The sequence below is a fragment of the Macaca thibetana genome, chromosome 4 (assembly GCF_024542745.1).
Source record: "Macaca thibetana thibetana isolate TM-01 chromosome 4, ASM2454274v1, whole genome shotgun sequence".
Taxonomy (NCBI): domain Eukaryota; kingdom Metazoa; phylum Chordata; class Mammalia; order Primates; family Cercopithecidae; genus Macaca; species Macaca thibetana.
Genome location: NC_065581.1, coordinates 106,142,344 through 106,166,770, shown reverse-complemented (window position 1 = coordinate 106,166,770; position 24,427 = coordinate 106,142,344). Strand labels below are relative to the sequence as shown.

At 40.0% G+C, this 24,427-nt stretch overlaps 1 protein-coding gene across 2 annotated transcripts in view; it reads left to right on the top strand.

Annotated features, from left to right (window-relative positions):
• The window catches only part of SNX9 (sorting nexin 9), a 123,649-nt gene that overhangs the window by 84,541 nt on the left and 14,681 nt on the right, over positions 1-24,427 (top strand). For both annotated transcript variants that reach the window (XM_050786718.1, XM_050786719.1), the window contains 5 exons: positions 2,405-2,530; positions 2,646-2,763; positions 14,552-14,682; positions 20,109-20,212; positions 21,434-21,537. In XM_050786718.1, coding sequence (XP_050642675.1) covers positions 2,405-2,530; positions 2,646-2,763; positions 14,552-14,682; positions 20,109-20,212; positions 21,434-21,537 — 583 coding nt within the window. The remainder of the gene's footprint in view (positions 1-2,404; positions 2,531-2,645; positions 2,764-14,551; positions 14,683-20,108; positions 20,213-21,433; positions 21,538-24,427) is intronic.

Genomic DNA, 24,427 nt, shown 5'->3' with positions numbered 1-24,427 from the left:
GTTTGTTTTTAAGACAGAGTCTCACTCTGTCACCCAGGCTGGAGTGCAGTGGCGCGATCTTGGTTCACTGCAACCTCTGCCTCACGGGTTCAAGCAATTCTCCTGCCTCAGGCTCCCGAGTAACTGGGATTATAGGCATGCACCACCATGTCCGGCTAATTCTTTTTGTATTTTTTAGTAGAGATGGGGTTTCACCATATTGGCCAGGCTGGTCTTGAACTCCTGACCTTGTGATCCACCTGCATCGGCCTCCCAAAGTGCTGGGATTACAGGCATGAGCCCCCGCAGCCGGCCTGCCTCAGATTCTTAAAGGGGACTTTGTCCCAAGCGTTCAGTGGTGGTACAGAGCTAAGGGTTCCAGCCTTTCATTGACCCGCAAGTTTTAGGTAGAACTGGACCCATGCAGCCAGTAGGCGGGTCTGCCTGTGTGGGCGTCCATACATGGAAGAAGCTGGGGAAAGCCACCGCATCTTCAGGAGGCCCAGAGAAAGCAGAGACTAACTCTTTGCTCTAAAAGTGCCGTAACCTTGCCTTCTCATGAAACAGAGACCCATGAAATTGGGCACTACCCAAGTGCAGTTGCCGCTCTCAGCCCACTCACTGAGGGAGCCCCCGAAAGTCATCTCCTCTGCACCTTTCGGGTAGTTTCTTGGATCTGGGCTCTCTCTGCGGGCGTTATATTAATTTGTTCTCAGAGATTTTAGTCTCTTTTTAAACTGCTCCTATCCTTACAGTAGGGCACCTTCCTCACCTAACAGACTCTGGACTTAAATATCCCAATCCGCTTTTCCCATCTTCCACTTAAAAAAAAAAAAAAAAAAAAAAAAAAAAAAAAAAAAAAAAAAAAAAAAAAAAAAAACTAGGACTGGGTATACTTTTTTTTCCTTTTTATGTCTGTCTGGCCTTGCCTCTCTGAGGTCTCAGCCTGAACAAATCTCTCTTCCTTCAGCGCAATCTGTGTGATTTTTCTCACTTTCTTTTTACTTTCTTACTGTACTTTTTCAAATCTGCAAGAGTGAAACCTGTTCATGAATTATTTCATTCTCCTTGAGTCTCTGGATGGATCTCTGAGTGAACCCGCTTCCTGAACAGTGGATCTTTTTACAGTCCGTGTGTTTGCTTTTCATTCTTGTCTCGGATTGTAACTCAATTATTTTTCATTGTTAAGCCAAGAAGATAGATAACATTCTCAGTACAATAAGGACTTCTATTGTTCTGCAATGTGTTTTCATAAGAGGTACTGTCCTACGGTCTGAATCTCTGGAGTCTGTCATTGTGGTCGAAGTTTATGAAATGAATGAGGCAGAACCAACTTGAGACTGTTGGTGACTCAGGGAGTGATTTCAGGAGCCTGTACATGAGCTCCAGCATCCAGGTTCCTCTGCAGCTGCCCCCATGGCCTTGGATGCTGTTTTAAATAAGATGAAAACACCAGGTTTGGGACAGCAGACCTATTGTCACCTAGCAATGCCTAGCAGAAATGATTCTCAGGCTCAAAACTTACACACGTGGTCTCTACACCCCCACATAGAACTTAGCTGGTTTCCCTTCCTCACCTCCCACCACAGCTAAAACCCCAGTGAGCTAGTGTAAGCCTCGCCTGAATTTGTGAACTTGTGCCCCTAGTCACAGATAGAAGAGAAGGCCAGTGGGAAAGGAATGGAGGCCTACCCTCTACGGGCAAGCCTTACCCAGGTGGACATGATACCTGGGGGGTTGGAAGTGAGCCAGCCCACTGTGCTTAGGCACAGCAGCCCACGGAAAAACAGCAAGCCTGGTTCTTGCTTTTAAGACATAGTACCTCCCCCTCCCCCCACCCTGCCACTAGTAGTAAAACTGTCCATCATCTCTGGCCAATCTGACTAATCGCTTCCCTGAGCCACAGAAATGCTACTCAAAGTATGGTCCACAGACCAGTGGCCCATCTGAAAACTGCTTGTTCCTGATCCACCATGAGATTGGTATGGAACATGAGAATATTTAGAAAACTTGAGGACAATTTGGTATTGTTGAAAAATCAAAATGTATGATGTTATATTTCACCAAACTATTATTGGAAATTTTTAAAAACTAGTCCTTCATCACATGTAGCTTGAGACAGCTAGACTATAAAGAAACATTGTTTTGTAACTAGCACTCTCCTCAGGAGAGGGAAGCTGGTGTCTCCTCTCCGTGGGCTGAGCTACCCACATGGGAGCAGAAGGGTTTCCCACAGGTGCGTTCTTTAAACATAGTATCTAACAGGAACAGAAACCATTGAACCATATATGTACCTTTCAAAGAGGAACAAGAATGACCCTCCAAAGGACTTCTCATTCTGAAAAGAATGACTTGCTGACTCACATCAATTATATTTATTATTTTTCCATGTAACAAAATTACTTATTTCTGGAACATTGCATAGGTTGGAGATTATGGCCCAATGTGGGTTTATCCTACCTCTACATTTGACTGTGTGGTAGCAGATCCCAGGAAAGGCTCCAAAATGTATGGTCTGAAGAGCTACATTGAATATCAGCTAACACCCACTGTAAGTATCCACGTTATCAAAAGCAGAATCGTGTGGATCACTGATCGCAGCTTACTTTTTTCTTCATTTTCTAGAGTTGGCATTGGTAACCTTTTCTCTTCCGCTTATTTTGTAGAACACTAATCGATCTGTAAACCACAGGTATAAGCACTTTGACTGGTTATATGAGCGTCTCCTGGTTAAGTTTGGGTCAGCCATTCCAATCCCTTCTCTTCCAGACAAGCAAGTCACAGGTGAGTGTGTTTAATGCTAAACCCAGCATGACAAATAAAAAGACTCAAGTCAGATTATCCTCCTATAAGTCAGTGATGGCGTTTTCCATCCTGTAGAGCAGCAGGAGGCAGGAGTTGGGAACAGTAATTAAATACAGCTATGAAGAGAGAACCATAGCATGTTGTACATGTATCTGGAAGTTGCCTAAACATCTAACAAGAACGTTTAATGTACAAATCACTGGTCTTGGTATGTGTGTTGAATTCCAGCAGAGTCATTGCCTTCATTGCTGTACTCTTTCTACAAAAGAAATGTGTACATTTAAAATATGTGAAAAATGACACCTGAAAAAATAGAAATGATTCAGATAGCCTAAAATGGAAATAAAAACGTATGACCCACATGATGCAAACAGGTTATGCAGATGAGCTGCATTATTTCATTAGATGAGTGAGCACTGGACGGAGAAGCCACAGAACTGCTAAGTGTTAACGAAGGAAGAAGCTGCCCGGTTTTCTGCTTGCTTTGATTATTGCCCTCTCCCTTTTCTTGTTTTTTAAAAGTGCAATTTTCTATTTATTTTGATTACTACCTTCTGCCTTCTCTTGTTTTTTAAGTGCCACATTCCCTCCTCTCCCCCACCCCCAAGAATATCTTGGTAAATAACCCATGGTGTTACTAGAGCACCTTGTAAGTATGCAGGTAGAAAGGTTTGTTTTTGTGTCTGGGAATGGTTTTTGTTTTTAATCTCCAGCCTAGCATAGACTCTGCTACTCTGTGTAGGCACTCAGGGACTCAGCATGTGTGTGTCAAAATAAAGGTTGTGGGCCGGGCACGGTGGCTCGCGCTTGTAATCCCAGCACTTTGGGAGGCCGAGGCGGGCGAATCACGAGGTCAGGAGATGGAGACTATCCTGGCTAACACGGTGAAACCCCGTTTCTACTAAAAAATTAGCCGGGTGAGGTGGTAGGCCCCTGTAGTCCCAGCTCCTGGGGAGGCTGAGGCAGGAGAATGGCGTAAACCCAGGAGGCAGAGGTTGCGATGAACTGAGATCGCAGCACTGCACTCCAGCCCAGGCGACAGAGCGAGACTCTGTCTCAAAAAATAAATAAATAAATAAAATAAATAATAAAGTTTGTGAAGAAATGGACTTAAAGGTTAGGCAGAGTTTAGTATATTGCTAGAAAATGTTCATATACATGAACTAGTGAAAATAGAAAGGAGTGGATTGAGAGTGAGAGGAGGTCTTCAAAGGTCAGAGCCAGGAGGCCTGAAAGAGATGTGAAGGAGACGCTGAGAGGCTCACCTGAACCCAGGGAGAAGCAACATGGAGGGGTGAAGGAAGGGTTCTTTCCCAAAGGTCAGGGAAGACCAGAGGCGGTGGAATTCTCACTGCATTCGCAAGAGTCAAACGGTTCAGAGAGGGCCTGCGACTCTTCACAGCCAGGTGGCAGTGCCAGATGGAGACATGTCAGCATCCCCGTGGAGTCCCACGTGTGCCTGCCTGGACACTTCCCAAGTGCCTCTCATCTGTCCTCACAGATAGTCATTTTCATCTTCACTTTATGTATGAGGAAATGGAAATCCAAACATTAAACAGGTTCCCCTCTCTATTGTCGAAAAAGGAATGTGAACCTGATCCCACAGCTTACTCTGTTTATGTTAAGATGTGGACTGACTAAATCTTCCCCTAGAATTAGTATTCATACAATGAGTAAATTATTCTCCTTAAAACATTACTTTATATTTTACTTTGTTTTATGTTTGTTTTTCCCTGAAGTGTTTTGTGGAGATGGAAAGTTTTGTTTTAAAAGTTTTGATTTTGATTTTTTTGGAAAACATTTCAAAAATTTCAAATTGTCATAGGAAAATTGAAAATGGGGCTGCACTGCTGGGTAGATAAACACATCCCCACAGTCCCCTGGGTGACACTTGAGTGGTGCCTCATGATGCTGGGGCCGTGGAGTGACAGCCAGAGGGCCGGGCTGCTGCTGCCTTCCGCCCAGAGGCACTGACCACACCCCTACTTCTAACCCAGTTCAGACACTCCCTGTACCTCCTTTTTGTCGTCCTTATTGCTTTCAATCACAGCTTTCTCTTTAAAAATACAGATTTCTTTCCATGAAAACTTCAGTTCTGCCATTTAAAATTATAGTCTATTTCCTTGAATTTTGTACTGTCCTTTATCAACTTGGTTAGCACAGCGTGTGCTCCGCGGTGTTTAAATACATGGGTTAATGGCCTGTTTCAGGCTTGTAAGAAATTCTCGTATCTTTTAGATTGTAATACATTGTTTATTCTGAATCGGATAATTCAGTACTCTTGTAAAGCTTCAGAGAGTCACGGTTCTCCTTCCATACTAAGATTTGTTTAAAAAAAATAAGTTCAGGCGTGCAGCCAGGGAGGGGTATGTCATGGAAAAGCAAGCATGCAGCAGCCCCTTGGTGTGAAGAAAGTTGAGCTTTGATTCACTAACTGGGATATGAGCCAAGGAAGCCAAACAGCACAGAAGGGCTCTATTTTCCCCCTCTCACTTGTTTGCCTCCTGCCTGGGATGCCCATAGATCATTATTATATGAGAGCTCTCCTCTCACTTAACTACGGAAGAAAAGAAAAAGGAATGCTTAGTAGGTGATGCTGTGATATTCCTGTGGACTCGATAATTAATCCATGAAAAAGTGTACAGTTAACATTTCTGTATTTGTTTAGAGATTTTTTTATGGAAATAATATTGAATGAATATGATTTTACTCCTGGGACCAAACTGATATATTCATATACTTATTGAAAACCTTAGTAAGGTTCATGGAAAACAGAGAAATAAAAGTTCCTCCTTCTTTCTAATTCTTTGCAACTTGGTCTGAAAATTCTACCAAACGTAAAATAACATCTGAAGTCATAAGCTTAAAGAGAAACCAGCTGTGTCAGAAAAATTTTCACAAGAATAATTTTTCAATAAAATAAGAATCTCTAAATTTCAACCAATGATTGGATAATGAACTCTGGGTATAACTCACCTGGCCGTAATGGGAGGTTCATCGTATCCCAGGTCCAGGCTGGCTTTCTGGCCAGGAGGTGGATTATCGTTTTTCCAAGTTACAAGGCTTTGCTTCTGCTTAATCTACTGCTAGTAAATGAAAAGTTTGCAATGCTGTAGTACACTGACAGTGTCTAGACTCATTGTTCTGTTCAAGTCCACTTTTTAGGTAATAAGTTTTTGATATATAGGCGCATAATACTATCTATTATTTATTTATTTTTGGAGACAGGGTCTTGCTCTGTTACCCAGCCTGGAGTGCAGTGGCACAGTCATAGCTCACTGCAGCCTTGACCTCCTGGACTCAAGTGATCCTCCCACCTCAGCCTCCCAAGTAGCTGGGATTATAGGTGCACGCCACCATTGCCTGACTTATACTCGTAGTTTCTAAAGGAAAATTCAGGTTTCATTTTTTAAATTTTACTTTTAAACTTAGGTACAGTAAATTCATTCTTTTTGATGTAGAGTTCTGAGTTTTGACAGCTACCACTGCAGTCTTGCAACCACCACTAGATTTCGTGATACAGAACAGCTCCGTCACCTCCCCAGGTTCCCTCGTGCTGCCCATCCCCCTAGTCCTAACCATGGCAACAGCTGATGTGTTCTTTGTGTTCATAATTTTGTGTTTTCTAGAATGTCATTATAAATGGAAGCATGCAGTGTATAGTCTTTCGAGTCTGACTGCTTTCATTTAGCATAACGCATTTGCAATTCATTCATTTTGTTGTGTCAATAGTTTGTTCCTTTTGAGGCCAATAGTATTCCAGTGTTTAGATATACCATAGCTTGTTTATCCATTCACTCATTGAAGGACATTTGGGTTTCCAGCTTTTGGCAATTATGAATAAAGCTGCCATAAACATTTGCAAACAGGTTTTTGCATGAACGTAAGTTTTCATTCCTCTTGGGTAAAGAAGAGTAAAATGACTGGGTCATTTGGCAAGTATATGTTTAATGTTTAAGAAATTGCCCAACTGTTTTTCAAAGAGGCTATACCATTTTGGAATCCTCACCAGCAATATATGAGAGTATCAGTAGTTCCACATCCCTACCTGCACTTGATAGTGTCCGGTTTTCCTCGTTTTAACCAGTCCGATAGGTATGCAGTGGGATCTCAGCGTGGTTTTGATTTGCATTTCCTGATGGCGAGTGGGGCCGAGCATCTCTTCATGTGCTTATTTCCCATCTGTAGGTCTTCGGTGCTGAAGCGTCTGTTCACATCTTGTGCTCATTTTGTATCAGTCTGTTTTCTTGTTGTTGAATCCTGAGATTTTAAAAAATATGTATATATTCTAGAAACAAGTTCTTTGTTAGATAAGTGATTTGCAAATAACTTGTCGCAGCTGTGGCTTGGCTTGTCATTTTCTTTTTCTTTCTTTTTTTTTTTTTTTTTTTTTTTTTTTTTTTTTTTTTTTTTTTTGAGACAGGGTCTCACTCTGGTCGCCCAGGCTGGAATGCAATGTCAACCATCTCAGCTCACTACAACCTTGACCTTGACCTCCCGGGCTCAAGCAGCCTTCCAGCCTCAGCCTCCTGAGTAACTAGGGGACTGCAGGCTCTCATCAACACTTCTTGTGAATTTTTTGTATTTTTGGTAGAGACAGGGTTTTCACCCTGTTGCGTAGGCTGGTCTCGAAGTCCTGAGCTCAAGCGATCCACCCACTTCAGCCTCCCAAAGTGTTGGGATTAGAGGCAGGAGCTACCACACTAGCCTTATTATTTTCTTAACAGTGTCTTTTGCATAACAAAGGCTTTTAACTTTAATGAAGTTCACTGTATCAGTTTTTTCTTTCATGGACTGTGCTTGAGGTGTCATGGCTAAGATCAATTCGCAACATTTTCTTCTAAAGGTTTTGTAGTTTTAGGCTTTTCATTTAGGTCTTTGATACATTTTGAGGTTATTTTTTTTTTTTTTTTTTTTTTTTTTTTTTTTTTTTTTTTTTTTTTTTTTTTTTGAGACGGAGTCTCACGCTGTTGCCCAGGCTGGAGTGCAGTGGCGCGATCTCGGCTCACTGCAAGCTCCGCCTCCCGGGTTCCCGCCATTCTCCTGGCTCAGCCTCCCGAGTAGCTGGGACTACAGGCGCCCACCACCGCGCCCGGCTAATTTTTTGTATTTTTAGTAGAGACGGGGTTTCACTGTGGTCTCGATCTCCTGACCTTGTGATCCGCCCGCCTCGGCCTCCCAAAGTGCTGGGATTACAGGCTTGAGCCACCGCGCCCGGCCTTGAGGTTATTTTTATATAAGGTGTGCAGTGCGGTAGAGGTAGTGCATTTTTTTTTTTCATCAGGATATTCAGTGGGTCTCACACCATCTTTTGGAAAGACAGATCTGTTTTACATTTATTAGAATGATGTTTGTAAAAGAAAAAAGTCAGTTGATTGTATTTGTGGGTTTATTTCTGGATTCTGTTCTGTTCCATTGATATTTATGTGTCCATCCCTTTCTCCAGTCCTGCACTGTCTTGACTTGTGTAGCTTTATGGTAAGTCTTTAAATCAGGTAGCGTGAATCCTCCAACTTGGTTCCTTTACAACACTGTTTTGGCTATTCTTTTTCTTTTCCTTTCCTTGTAAATTTAAATGTCAGTTTGTAGATATTTATAATCATGCTGGAATTTTTATTGGAACCGCGTTGATTCTATGGAACAATTTTCACATCTTGATATCTCATCTTCTCCATATATAAATATATCATATTTTATTTTCATTAGGGTTTTGGAGTCTTCAACATACAGATTCTGCATATATTTTGTTAGATTTATATGTAAGAATTTCAGGCCAGGCACGGTGGCTCACAGCTGTAATCTCAGCACTTTGGGAGGCTGAGGCAGGTGGATCACCTGAGGTCAGGAGTTTGAGACCAACCTGGCCAACGTGGTGAAACCCCATCTCTACTGGAAAAAAAAAAATTACCCAGGCGTGGTGGTGTGCACCTGTAGTCCCAGCTACTCAGGTGGCTGAGGCAGGAGAATCGCTTGAATCCGGGAGGTGGAGGTTGCAGTGAGCCGGGATCACGCCACTGCATTCCAGCCTGGGTGACAGAGTTAGACTTTGTCTCAAAAAAACAAAAAATTTATGTGTAAGAATTTCATTGGAGAGTTGTATTGTAAATGGTACTATTTGTTTTCTAGTTATGTATTGCATATAGAGATACAATTGATTTTTTTATATGCACCTTTTATCTGTGGCCTTGCTAAACTCAGTAGTTCCAGGAGCTTTTTTGTGGGTATGGATGCTTTGGTTTTTTTCTCTTTTCTTTTTTAATGTAGACAATCATGTCAGCTTGGAATAGAGAGTTTTATTTCATCTTTCCCAATCCATGGGCCTTCTATTTCTGTTTTCGCCTTATTGCACTTGCTAGGACTCCCTGTATGCTGTTGAATAGAAATAGTGAGAACAATCATCTTTGGCTTATTCCTTATCTTAGGGGCAAAGCATTCAGTCTTTCACCATTAAGTATGTATTAGCTGTAGGTTTTTTGTTAGATGTGCTTTTATCAAGTTAAGGAATTTCCCTTCTATTTCTAGGTTGCTGAAAGTTTTTGTTCATGAATAGTTGCTGAATTTTGTCCCATGTATTTTGTGTACCCATCGAGTGATTGTATGGCTTTTCTTCTGCTATTAATACAGTAAATCATATTCATCAGCTTTCCACTGCTGAACCAGCCTTACATGCACTCTATGGTGACACATTCTTCTTATGTATTACTAGATTAAATTTGCTAATAATATTTGGTTGAGGATTTGGTTCACGATGGTTATTGGTCTATAGTTTTCTTGTAATTTTCTTTGTCTCGTTTTAGTATCAGGGCAATGCTAGTCTTATAGGATGAGTTTGGAACTATTCCCTCCTTTTTTATATTCTGGAAGAGATTATATAGAATTGATATTGTTCTATACATGTTTGATAGAATTCACCACTGAAATCATCTGGACCTGGAGTGTTCTTTGTGGGAAGGCTTTAACTATGAATTTAATTTCCTTAATAGGTATAGGACTATTCAGGCTGTCTCTTCTTTAGTGAGCTTTGGTAGCTTGGGTCTTTAAGGGAATTTATTTATTTCATATAAGTTGTTGGGTATAGTTTTAGAGTTGCTCATAGTATCTCTTTGTACTTTTAAAGATGTTAGGTCTGTAATGATATATACTCCTTCATTTCTGATTTTGATCATTGTCATCTCTCTCTTTTCTTTGGTTTTATTGATTTTTATTTTTCTCTTTTCTGTTGTATTGTTTTCTGCTCTTTTATCATTTCTCTCCATCAGCTTGGTTTGAGTTTGATTTATTCTTTTCCTAGTTTCTTAACATAGAAACTTAGATTATTGTTTTGAGATATTTCTACTATCACAGGCGTTAAATGCTAAAAACTTTCCTCTAAGCATTGCTTTTGCTGCATTCCATAAAGTCTAATATATTGAGTTTTCATGTTCATTCAGGTCAAAACATTTTCTAATTTTTCTCATAAGTTCTTATTGATCCATGGGTTATTTAGAAATATACCTGTATCTCAGTATCCATGGGAATTGGTTTCAGAACCTCCCACAGATACAAAATCCATAGATGCTCAAGTCCCTGATATAAAATGGTATAGTATTTGCATATAACCTATGCACATTAATTATAATACCTAATACAATGTAAATGCTATGTATTGTTTTGAGAATAATAACAAGGAAAAAAGTCCATACATATTCATTACAGAAACATTTTTTTTTTCCTCAAATATTTGCAATCTGAGGTTGGTTGAATCCATGGATGCAGAACCCATGGATACAGAGAACCAACTCTATGTTTAATTTCCAAATATTTGGCCATTTCCCAAATTTTTTTCTTTTGACCTCTAGTTTTATTATGTTCAGAGAACATACTTTGCATTATTTTTAGTCCTTTTACATTTATTCAGATTTATTTTATGGCCTAGCATATGGTCCGTCCTAGAGAATATTCCATGTGTGCTTCAAAAGAATATGTGTCTGTAGCAACTGGGTGGAGCATTTCATTCATGTCAATCAGACTGGGTTGATAGTGTTATTCAGGTTTCTGTATCCTTGCCAATTTTCTTTCTAGTTCTGTCAATTTATTGAGTATCGGGTATTGAAATTTAGCATTCTTATTGGTGGACCATCTCTCCTTTTAATTCTGTCACTTTTTGTTTTATGTATTTTGAGGCTCTCTTGTTAGGTAGATACACAGTTTGTAATATCTTCCTGATGTAGTGAGTCTTTTATCATGAGGTGTCCCCCATTGTCTCTAGTAAGATTTCCTGCGTTAAAGCATACTTGTCTAATATTAGTATAGTCACTCCATTTGTCTTATGGTTACTGTTTGTATGGTATATCTTTTCTCATCCATTTACTTTCAGTATATGTGTGCCTTTGAAATTAAGCTGTTTCTCTTATAGGCAAGATAGTTGGATCTTACTTTTTTATCAAGTCTCACAATCTGCTTTTGATTGGGGTTTTTAGACCATTTGTATTTTTTTTTTTTTTGACACGGAGTCTCGCTCTGTCACCCAGGCTCACTGCAAGCTCTCTGTCACCGATCTCAGCTCACTGCAAGCTCTGCCTCCCAGGTTTATGCCATTCTCCTGCCTCAGCCTCCCGAGTAGCTGGGACTACAGGCGGCCATTTGTATTTAGTATAATTATTGACGTGGTTAGATTCACATTTGCCATTTTGTTGTTTGTTTTCTGTGTTTGCTTCTTTTTGCTCCTTTACTGCCTTTCCCTTGTGTTAAATATTTTACAGTGAGTGTATTGTTGTAATTCCTCTCATTGTTTAAACTAAATTTTTAAAGTTATTTTCTTAGTGGTTGCCCTACGGGATATAATATGCATCTTTTTTAACATCACAGTGCACTTTAAATTAATATTAATTCCACTAACATATAGAAACTTTTATCCTATATAGCTTTATTCACTTCCCTCATTAATGCTATTATTTTCATATATATTACATCTATATGTTATGACTCCAACAATACAGTGTGGCAATGACTGCTTTCTACAGTCTTTTGTGTTTTAAAGATGCTAAGGAAACAAATTAGAAAAAATATATCTATAGAGTCTTTTACATAAATCCTTTTATTTCTGGTGCTGTTTATTTCTCTCTGCAGATTCAAGTCACCATCTTGACTAATTTCTTTTTAGCCTGAAGGTCTTCTTTTAATACTTCTTATAATGCATGTCTGTTATCAGTGAATTCTCTCATTATTTATCTGGGTATGTCTTTATTTTTAGAGGATAGTTGTACTGATCTGGCTACATTGTGTCAGACAGCAAGTCAGCTGTTAATGCTGTTTAAGGTGCCCACACCACTGTGCATGATCAGTCATTTTTCACTTGCTGCTTTCAAGATTTTGATTTTGTCTTTCAGTAGTTGAACTCTGTCGTATCTAGTTGTGAATCTCTTTGTATTTATCCTACAAATACAGACTGTACTGAGGTTTGTTGAGCTTCTTGGAAATGTAGATTCATTTTCCATCAAATTTGAGAAGTTTTCTGCCATTATTTCTTCAAATATTTTTTTGTCTCTCTCTTCTTCCTCTGGGATTCTCATTACAAGTGTTTGGTGTGCTTGATGTATTCTAAAGTGTGTTCATTTTACGTTTCGTTTTTTTTCTCTGTGTTCTTCATGTTAGTTAACTTCTGTTGATCTATCTTCAAATTCACTGGGTGTTTTTTTTCTTCTGCTACCTTAAATCTTCTGCTGAGCCTTATCTGCAGTGAATTTTTAATTTCAATTACTATACTTTCAACTCCAGAATTTCCAAGTGATTCTTTTTTGGTAACTGCTGTCGCCTTTTTGAAATTCTGTGTGTTGATTCTCTGTCATATTTTTCTTTAATTTTTTAGGCTTCCCTTAGTTCTTTGAACATCTTTATAGAATCTGCTTTATCTGCCACATTGTTTTTTTTTCTGCCAAACTCAACGTCTGAGGATACTCAGAGATAGTGTCTATTGACTGCTTGTTTTTTTCCTAGTATGGGTCATATCTTGCTATTTCTTTGCATATCTCTTAATTTTTTGTTGAAAACTGGACATTTTTGAGAATACATTTTAGCAACTCTAGATTCTGAGTTTACCTCCCTGAAGGTTGTTGTTTCTGCTTTTTATTTGTTAAGTAACTTGCCTAAGATTAAATCTCTGAAGTCTGTCTCCCTGGCAGTTCAGTTATTGCTGTGTTTGTTAATTTGTTTATTTTACATTTGCCTTCCTAGAGTTTGCTCCTGTGTCTGTGTGGATTGGTAGTAAGCCTATGATTGATTGACAGAGGTTGTAACCAACCACCTCAGGCCAGTAAGTTGGGGCTTCTGTGCTCTGTCGATGTAACTGTAACTCGATGTAACTCATTCAAAACTCAGGTCATTTTTAAGTTGCCCTAGCTTTTACTTTCTACCAGACCCTTTTGTGTCTCCTTTACTTGTATGTACAGCCTCACAGTTGACCAGGATTGTGTGCCTGGCTTGGACCTTCTCTGGTCTCCACTGTGTATGCATACGGCCTCAGCCTGGAATATGCATGGTTCAACCTTGGCTATCAGGGCTGTTGGCCCTTCCTGTTCATCTTTCTCTGAGATTGTCACTGCCACTGACACCACCATTGAACATGGGCATCTCCCATCACTTCAAGTAAGCGTCTTACCCTGACAGAGAAGCTGCAGCTGCCCATCTTCACAGCCTGTCCACCCTAGTGGTACTGCCATGTCAAACACTTTTGGGGTGGGGTGGGGTGACACACAGGCAGCAGGTCCGGGAGAGACAGGAGCAGCCTCCCAACACCACAGATTTCCGTCGTTGTCGCCTGAAGTTCAGTTCTTCAAGCATAAACACTTCTTAGATGGCCATTCGCCTTTTGTTGATTTCTAGAGCACTCATTTGGTTGTTTTTGTCAATGTTGTCTGGCTTTATAGTTGCTTTTGAGGGGTAGGGTTAGCTGATCTCTCCAGGCCGTAGCTGGAACTTCTACCACTAGAAGCCTTTCAACTAATAGTAATTTTTGTTTGTAGGTTTATAAACATTCTTAATGTTCACTTGATGTTTGTTATGCCATCGTTGTCAAGCTGACCTTCTACTTTTAAAACAGAAAGGACCACTCATTAAACTGTTTTAGTATGGTCACAAGTTCTGGAATAGCAACTTACATTACTGCATTCATGGAAAAATTCCTTTGGTATTTCAGTTTAAGTAATTTAAAATACATGGAGGAAAAAAGCTACAGCATTGGGTTACTTTTCATAATGATAAATTTAAACTTGTATGTATGTAATTTATATTGCATTTGGACACATTTTTATAATATGAAAATGTCATGTCATTTGTGAGAATGACATTAAATTCCACTTATCACTCCTTTCTTGCCTATAGGACTTACTGTGGCCACAAAGAAACTGGCCTGTTCGCTTGTAGGAAAAAGACAGGTTTTCATGTTGAGATAAGGTTTCCTTTTTTTTTTTTTTAGTACTTTAAGGATAATTGAAGAAAATAGCACTTTGAGGTTGTTATTATTCTTGTCCCAATTAAAGGGTTTGTAGATATGTTAAATTGGAATTATATTCTTAAAAACTGAAGTCTGTTGCATCTTACCTGTGCATCTTTGAGCGTTCATTGTGTTGCTTGTATTTTAGATTAGTGAAAAATCACCAGGGTTTACCTTTTGCTAAATAACTTTCTACCAAGTAGCCAGTAGCCATAGAAATGGTTTTTAAGTTACTGTATGGTAACAGTAATTCATTTTAGACAAAGTCGCATGTCATTCTTTGTGTGTCGCTTGCAGGCCGCTTTGAAGAGGAATTTATCAAAATGCGCATGGAGAGACTTCAGGCCTGGATGACCAGGATGTGTCGCCATCCAGTAATCTCTGAAAGTGAAGTTTTTCAGCAGTTCCTAAATTTTCGAGATGAGAAGGTAGGACATTGTATTATTATGGCATCAGAGGATATTGAGAGTTGTCTTATTCACACCAAACTTATTTCTGAAAGGAGTTAAAATTATGTTGGTTATTTATTTCTCACTTCCTCCAGCGACAGTGGGGGGACAGAAACCTAAATCCCCACCGTAGGAAATGTGTCATGATGAGTGACGAGCTGCCTGCCAGAAGGGCTTCCCCTACACTGGGAGTGGGTTGGCTCAGGATGGGCAGGGGCAGGGTGAAGGATGTAATGGCGTCAGCAGTTTTTCCCTAGATGTTTTAAAAATAGGAGGCTAGGCCCAAAATCTGAAGGTATTATCAGCATGAAGTGAGGGGAGTGGGGTGACTGATTTTCCTGATCACGTTGCCCTTACAATGTAACAGCATAATGACAGGAAAGGGAGAGGCAGACATGAGCCGCTCTTCTGAGAGCCAGGCCATTTTCATCACTGTAATGGTGAGTCCAAAGTCAATGCTGGCCTCTGTCTGCCTGCCCCGTGACCAGTTAGTCTGCCAGTGGTCATCTGTTCTTCATTAAAGTCAAGGAAAAGTTGGCTGCCTGACATCTCAAAATTGTCTGCTTTGGAAATAGTTTTCTCTCTCAGTAAGCATTTACTGTACTCCTTATTGTATCATTTTATTCCCTAAAGATGTTTCCTCCACAATTTGTCTCAACAAATACTGCATATCTTAGAAAGCACCCTAAAGAATAAAAGCAGGAGTTGGCCCAGAAGCCACAGCAGATGCTAAATACATTATCAGCCTGGGAAATAAATTATGAAGCTATTTTTGTCTCTAATCAAATAATAGAATATCATATACCCTCTTGGAACTTTGAGAGGTTGACTTGCTAAACTTCTTTGTAGTACTTTTCACTTGTTGAAGTGAACAAATAGTAAGTCTTAAATATTAGGGCTCTATCAGTGTATGTTTACACGTGTATGCATACGCTTAACATACATATTTGGGCCTTATTTTCAGTTATTGACTATTTCTAGAATTGACCAGCTCATGTGATATGTTATATGTCACCAGCTTGGGAATGAGACAACATGGAGATGCTTCACCATGTCTTTGTGAATTTGTATATATCACGGGTCTCCTCACCATGTCTTAGGAGTTTGTATATATTTATGGTGAGACAGGGTACTCGGTCACACTGTGTGTGTCATGTAGCTGTATAGTAGTGAAACTAAGTTCTTTGAATTCAGTAACTGTTTTGGTTACTTTGTAGTTATAGAAACTACAGGGAACCTCCTCCAAGTTTGTTGCCTTCCTGGTGCCCACAAGACTTTAACAAGAGCTTATTTGATAGATTTTCCAAGGATTTGATTTAGAAGGCACTTCTGAAGGCCATGTTTTATGCATGGTGGAGTTTAATAAATCCTAGACATCAGTTGTGTTGTGTTGTTTTAAATGACTGCCACTTTCAAAGAGGGATCAGCTTGTCATAAAAGTGGTATAAGAGAAAAAAGAAAGAACTTGGAGTCAGGGCACTTGAGTTCTGGTCTTAGCGCTACTTCTAACTGCCTCTGTGATCTTAGTGAAGGTATTTAATCCCTTTGGGCCAGAATTTCCTCGCTTGCTAAATGACAGTGTAGAACTACATAGAAACTATGGTGCTGTGGTAAGTAGCAGCTCATGTAAATAAATGGTAGACACAGAAACCCCCAAAGAATCTATAGAGACATTATTAGAAATAAGTGGTTAGTAAGGTAGCTGGATACAAGACATTGCATATTTATCAGCAAAAAACAGAAATCGAAAATCTAAAAAAAAAAAACTCATTTACAATAACATCAAAAGTATCAAATATCCAGGAATAAATACAAGAAAATGTACAAAAAATCTACATAGAAAACTATGAAACATTATTGAGAAAAATAATGGAAATAAGTTTTCTAATAATACTGTGTCTCATGGGCTGAAAACAGTAAGGACGTCATATGTAGAAAATCGAAATGCCAAGAATTGCCAGGATTCTCTTGGAAAAGAATGAACTAGGAGGAGGACTTTATTGCGTATCAGAACTCATTGTGAAGCTAAAAAAGTTTAAAAGCATGCTAGACAAACCAACCAGTAGAGCAGAATAGACACTTGATCTCTGAGAAACATGGCACTGAGCATAGTAGGGAAACGACAGTCTTTTCAGTAGCCGGTGCTGGGTCAGTTGGATGGCACACTGCAGGGAAATGAAATGTGCTCGCTACCTCACTACAGTCTGCAGTTTATTAGGGTTGTTATTGATATTGTTATGTTTTTAAAATATGTCCCAGGCTGGGTGTGGTGGATCACTTGAGGTCAGGAGTTCAAGACCAGCCTGGCCAATATGGCAAAACCCTGTCTCTACTAAAAATACAAAAATTCACCAGGTGTGGTGGCGCACAGCTGTAATCCCAGCTACTTGGGAGGCCGAAGCAGGAGAATCATTTGAACCCCGGGGTGAAGGTTGCAGTGAGCCAAGATTGTGCCACTGCACTCCAGCCTGGGCGACAGAGCAAAACTCTGTCTGAAATATGTATATATGTATGTATTATATTTGAAATTAACTTTAAAGTAAGAAAAAAAAATCCCACAGGTAGAATGAAGGAGAGTACCTATGAAACAAGATTGGCACCTCCTGGGGAGCAGTGGTGCCTGGGCAACTTTTCCCTTGGCCACTTGTGCTGAAGGTGGAGCTGTGGGTCTCCTGTGGAGTCACAGCAAACAGGCACTTGGAAAGTTTCTTTCAGTCTTTGAGTATTGGTTGAAAGGAAAGCACCCAGAACTGTAGCCAAAGGAGTCATTATACTTCCAGAAAAATCTCAAAAGTATTGCAAGCAACAGTAGTAGCTATTGGATCAGACCTTAAAGGTGCGAGTGGAAAGATTTAACCAGTTAGCGTGAAAGTTAAAGTTTTCCCAGAATATGGAGGCACCGAGTAGTTCTAGACAAGGGTCATTTCTTATTTAGAGGCGGTGCCATTCTTAGAAAGTGTGTAAGCCGAAGTAAATCCCTACTGAAATGGCATCACATGAGACTGCCCGTGCCACCACGGTTCCGAAAGCTTCATCACGTAAATGACTTCTGTATCTCATACTAAAGTAATGATAGTTAAAAAAAGATTGGCAAAGTGTTGGTAATTATTGAAGCTGAACCTGAGGGGTTTATTATACTTTTCTTCTTTTGTATATGTTTGAAAGTTTTCATTGTATATAGTTTTCTTGAAAATGAATTCCATGTGGCTCGCAGATCTAAATGTGAAAAGCAACATAGTAATGCTTACAGAAGATAACGTGGGACATCTTCGTATCCTAGCGAGCAGGGAAGAATTTCTGAAATATGACATGAAGAAGACTCTGCAGAAAGATGTGGATAAATCAGACTACATTAGAACTTCTTTGTTCAGCAGAGCTATGACAAGCGAAAAGCTACTGGGTAGAAGATACTTGCACATATATATAAGCAATGAAGGGCTAGATTTTAGAATATATGAAAACATCAGTAAGCCCAGTGGAAAAATAGGAGATTTGATCATGTACTTCATAAAATAAGGTATCTGAATCAACAACAGATATATAGAAAAGGACCTAATCTCATTAGCAATTAATAAATACAAATTAAAACCACAGCAAGATACCGCTACACACTTGCCAGAGTGGCTAAAACTAACCATACCACGTGTCATCTTGGTAAGGTGAGATGCCATTGGGACTCATAGCCTGTTGGGGGAAAGTTGGTAAGACCAATTTGGAAAAGTTTGGCATTTACTAAAGTTGAACCCTCTCATATGACCTGGCATTTCCACTCCTGGGCACGTACTGAATATAGAAATGCATGCACACAGACACCAGGAGACATGTACGTAACAGCTTCATTCATAACTTGATAAGGGTGGCTACCAGTAGTAGAATAGATAAATAAATTGGGGATTATTCATACAGTAGAATGTTATACAGCAATGAAATGAATGAACTATAGTTCTACACAAAATTGTGACTGTAGTTCCTAACCAAGATCGAGCAAAAAAAGCCAGACACCAAAGAACGCATTTATAGGGTTCTTTGCTAGCTTGAAAAACTAGCAGGACAGGATAGGATGCATGCTTAGGTGCGTCTAAACAAAGTCCATTTGTGCTGCTGTAACAAAGTACCTGAGACTGGAAAATTTATATACAACAGAAATTTATTTCTCACAGTTACAGAGGCTGGAAGTCAAAGATCAAGGCTGGAAGTCAAAGATCAAGGCACCAGCATTTGATGTGTGGTGAGGGCTGCATCCTCCAAAAGGGAGAAATGCTGAGTCCCCACATGGTGGAAGGTGGAAAAACAAAAAGGGACAAACTCTTTTATCAGGACGCTAATCTCATCCACAAGGGGGGAGGCCCTCATGACCTAATCACTTCTTAAAGGCCCCACCTCTTAATATTATCACGTTGGCTATTAAGTTTCAAAACATGAAGTTTGGAGGGAACACATTCAAACCATAGCAGAAAAGCAAGGAAATGAAAACCATAAGAGAGAGATTACTGGTTATTACTGGGAAGAGGTAGCAGTGCTTGGGGAAAGGACAATGCAGGGGTGCTTTTGGAATGGAAGCTCTTTGCTCCTTCCTGGCCTAGTTGGTCGTTACGCAAATATTCACTTTGTGACATTCATTGCACTGGATATTTTTGCTTTGGGGTACTCTGTGTGTATATCTTAATATGGTTTTTTTTTTTTTTGAAAAAAAAACCTCATAATACTGGTTTCTGTGTTATATTTTAGAAAAGCATTTACCTTTTTAGAAATCAGTTAACCTAAACATTTGAGGCACTTGGTCAGAATGCATAGGGTGGGCTGAGCACAGTGGCTTATGCCTGGAATCCCAGAACCTTGCAGGGGCCGAGGTGGGCATATTGCTTGAGCCCAGGAGTTCGGGACCAGCCTGACTAACATGGTGAAACCCCATCTCTACAAAAAATACAAAAATTAGCCAGGCGTGGTTGCGTGCGCCTTAAGTCCCAGCTACCTGGGGGGCTGAGGTGGGAGGATCACGTGAACCTGGAAGTTCAAGGCTACAGTGAGCTGAGATCACGCCACTGTGCTCCAGCCTAGAAGGCAAAGTGAGACTGTCTCAAAAAAAAATATATATATATATGTACATAGGGTGTTTCTTTTTGCTGTGTTTATGTAGGTAGCCGTTGGAAAGGGAACGTGGCTGAATCGGTTCATTCTCAAAAGACTTGGTCCCTTTAGGTCCATTCTGTGGAATGACACTGTTCATGCCCTGAGATTACATTTGGGGTATAAAGGTATTTGGTCCATGGTGAGGAGGGAGATAGAGTGGGAGCTGCTTGCTGAAAATTAGAAAGATAAAGGTGATCAATGAGCTGGTCCTGTTTGGGAATTTTGAAGACCAGTTTGTGCTCTCCACTTGAACCTTACAGCGTTCTCATTTACAGGAATGGAAAACTGGAAAGAGGAAGGCTGAGAAAGATGAGCTGGCGGGAGTCATGATATTTTCCACCATGGAACCAGAGGCACCTGACTTGGACTTAGTAGAAATGTGAGAGACGCTGCCAGGTTTTCTTTCTTCTCACTCTGCACCCTCCTCCTTTGGCCGTCAGGCCTCAGCCAGAGTAGCCGCAGCCGAAACTCAAATTGTCAGACTAGAGTTTTATGAAATGAGCGGGATTTGTAGTCCAATGACAAGGGAAACATCATTTGTATGTAGAAGTACTATCTTTATAACTGCAACATCAGATTAAAATCTTTCTTTTACCTTGAAGCCGGTGATTTCATAGTTGACACAGTGTTGAGTAACTGTTTCCAATAGTGTGATGAAACCAGGCGGCACGGAGCCACCTAAAACCCACGCAATATTCAGACAGCAAACCTCTTTGAACATTGCCTTGAGGAAGCAGTCTCTAACCTGCTTTTTCTATATATTTTTTTAATCTGTTGATTTTAATCATTTAGTTTTTAAAGTACAAAGTCAGTTGAAACTTTGGAGTAGTTCCTTTTCTCTTAAGGACTTATAAGAAATTTGCATGGCTTTTAGTTTTAAAAAGCTTTTTTATCGTAAAATTATTGTGTATTGTTACCGAAAGTATAGACAAGAAACACACACACACACACATACACGTAACCCTTCAACCACCCAGAGAGAAAATTGGTGTTAATATGTTAGTATTTAGTCTCCCAAATCCTCCTCTGTACATATGTAATTATAGGAAAGGTTGTTTAAACAAAAATGACCTCACACTAGACACTTTGTTTTATAATCTGCTTTTTTCATCTAACAGTATATTGTGATCTTTTTAGGCTGGCAAATACACTTTTGACATCCTTAGAAAGAACTGGTATCTTTCAGGTCACTTAGGTGATTGTGTATTCGGGTTATTGTCTGTGTTTCACTGAGTACTTGGAATGAATGGCCAGTTAGCATTAGCAACCCCTATTATTCTTTTATAGATTTGATGGTCCCCCCAGTGATTGGAATTTTCCTAAATAAGATAGTCAATAAATTATTTTATTTACTTTAGAATAATTTTAAAATTCACAAAGAATTGTAGAGGCAGAAAGGAAGCAAAGTTAAAATATAAATCACCGCTTTTTACGTAGTTCTTTAAATGTCTGCATCAAGCCTGTATTTAAGGCTAACGTAGTGAAAGGGGAGTTGTTATCGTGCAAGGAAACAAGTGCCTGTGGGTACGTTTGGCCTGAGTGTCCCCACAGCAGTGCTGTTCCTCCTGCTTACGTGACTGACGGCTGCCTTCGCCCACAGAGAGCAGAAGTGTGAGGCTGTGGGGAAGTTCACCAAGGCCATGGATGACGGCGTGAAGGAGCTGCTGACGGTGGGGCAGGAGCACTGGAAGCGCTGCACGGGGCGTAAGTCCACTCCTTACAGCGCACTGGGCTCGTAGGGGGTGATGCAGGCTCAGTTTTATGTCCCTTATCATAGAAGGGAACCTGCTGCCTCAAACAGAAGTGTATTTGGTGGACAGCAGTAATGTCACTCCTGTGATTCTGTTTAATCTCACTTCACCCGAGTTAAACCACAGAAAATTGACTAACAAAGCCAGGTTAAGAAATCTCATATGGAGCACCATGTTCACTTAATTAGTTCCAGTAATTTGGGGCTTTATAATCTTTGGAAAATTAATCATTTTTGCATGTTTTGAGAGTGCTTATAGTTATTCTTAGTCTCATGATTTTGTTTTTTAATCTTCATCCGCTTGGTAAGATGTTGTATATTTGACTAAAGCCATAGTGTTTAGAAAAACCAGTATAGTTAGTAGTAAAAATATGTCAGAGCAGAAGCACTGCTGAGGGGAGAGTGTCACTGTCAGTCACGGCTTTCTGCCCACTCTGCCGTGTCCCTAAAAACTTCTGCCTCCCTCCTTCTCTTTGGTTTGTAGGCTTTCATTCTGCTGAAGGTTTTTCCTGTATTCCCCAGAACTGTGCAGCTCTGTCGCCACACATGGCCCAGGATAGATAAACAGTCACGTATCCAGCTGTGGGGCTAATGCTGCAGGCTGCTGCCCTGTTACACCCACAGGCTCAGAGGCTGCAGAATGACTTACCAGGCCCTGAAATGCTGGGATCGCACTGCTGTCCAATGCGCAGATGTCTTTGACTCCCTTAGAGTCCTAGGACTTCTCTCCTTTATATCTGGTCTGCCCTTATTGCTATGTCTTAACCTCTGGAGAAAAGGGCCTTCTAATCTATCACTAAGAATTTTCTGGCCTTCACTTCATAACACCGTACAGGAATATTGGTTGTATTCAGTTTTAAAAAAATAAAAATGTTTTATATTTTGAATTATGAGTAATATATACCTACTTTTATATTGGCCTTTGATGCTCAGCATAGGAAAGGGATCTGTTCTTGTAATGATTTTTTTAAAGGTGATATTTTTATGCTAAAAAAGGAAAACAATCAATTTGAAATCCAATAATAATTTTAAAGAGCAGGAAACTAAATATGGAGTGACTCGTAGATGAATTAATAAGATAGCACAGCAAAGACAATGCCAGTATTACTATTCGATCCAGATCTGAAAATCCAAAGCCTTACATCAGAAATCAGTAAATTATGGTCTGAGCGCCAAATTTGGCTTGCCACTTATTTTGTAAATAAAGTTTTGTTGGAACACACCCATGCCCGTTTATTTGTCTGTTGTCTTTGGCTACATTTGTGTCATAATGGTCGAGTTGAGTAGTTTCAACAGAAACTTGTGGCCCCATAAAGCCTAAAACGTTTACTATCTGGCACTTTGCAGAGGAAGTTTGCCAGGCCCTGCCTTACCTCAACCATTGGCCAATGCTACCTCTACCTCTTCCTCTACTAGCGGCAATACCAGTACCAGTGGCGCTTTACCATCCACATATTATACAAACAGAACAACTTGTAACATACCAGCTGTTCGTGCTTGAGGGGCAGACACCAGGAATAACAGTTGTTTCTTTCCCATAGCAAAGAAATATGATGCTATATCCTAAATGTATAGAATTAGCCCTGAGAAAATAATGTATACAAATGCAGCATCTAGAAAACAAAACCTGTGTCAAGACTTTGGTCATAGAGGAGGACTCATGAACAAAAGGCGAATTGACATTGTTCTCTAAAGCAGAGGTCCCCAGTCCCCAGGCCATGGGCTGGTACATGGAACATTACTGCACAGCAGGAGGCAAGTGAAGCTTCATCTCTATCTCCAGGCGCTCCCCATCACTCACATACCGCCTGAGTTCCGCCTCCTGTCAGATCAGCGGTGGCATTAGATTCTCATAGAAATTTGCACCCTATTGTGAGCCACGCATACACGAGATCTAGGTTGTGAGCCCTTATGAGAATCTAATGCCTGATGATCTGAGGTGAAACTGTTTCATCCCCAAACCATCCCCCTGACCCACTGTCTGTCCGTGGAAAAATTATCTTCCATGAAACCAGTCCCTGGTGCCAGAAAGGTTGGGGACCGCTGCTCTAAAGTATAAATGAAAGAATTCAGTTCTAAAGGCAGTGAATTAATTTTGACCATAAACTCTTGCAAGACCATCATAACACATCATTTAAATCTGTATGTTCTTTGAAAGCCATTTTTCCTGAGTGCAAATTTTACAATTGCATTTTTTAAGGATATCATAAAAATTTGGGATTATGATATCTTTTAAAAAATTAAATGCCTTATGTCTAATGTCCGATCAACTCCATGTCCTGTGTAATTCACAAGGCTAAATGTAGAAAGTAGGGAATGCTGGCCTCAGGCTGCTCTTTTGTGGGGTGGGGAAAGGGATTGGACTCAGGCATATATCTCCTTCTCTTTCTTAAAATAGTTCTTTAAAATTCCTGATGTGTAGAATGAAAACTCCAGCACACACTCTGCATGGTGAACCACATGCCAGGCGCCTTTAGGTAGAGAGGCAAAACTGAGGTACCAGAGGGTGGACAATTTATTAAAATTAACTAAGCTCATGTAATTTGGATTCATGTTTCCTGATAACTGCAGCTTATAGACCTTACCTCACATGTCTCTGGCCTAAATATTTTTTAAAGAAACATTAAAAGTTTTCTTTTTCTGCTTTAAAAACTGCAGTGAGTCTTTAAATGCAAATAATGGTTTCTTTTGAAAGGCAAACAGATGCTCCATTTAAGGGGACTCCGTACAAATGCAAAGAAAGTAGCCTAAGGTGCAGAGACTCTTAGAAAGTTCTCCAAAGTGATCCTAGAATCTTAGCACCTTAAAAAGAAACCTTAGATGTCATTTAGTGAAATCATCTCT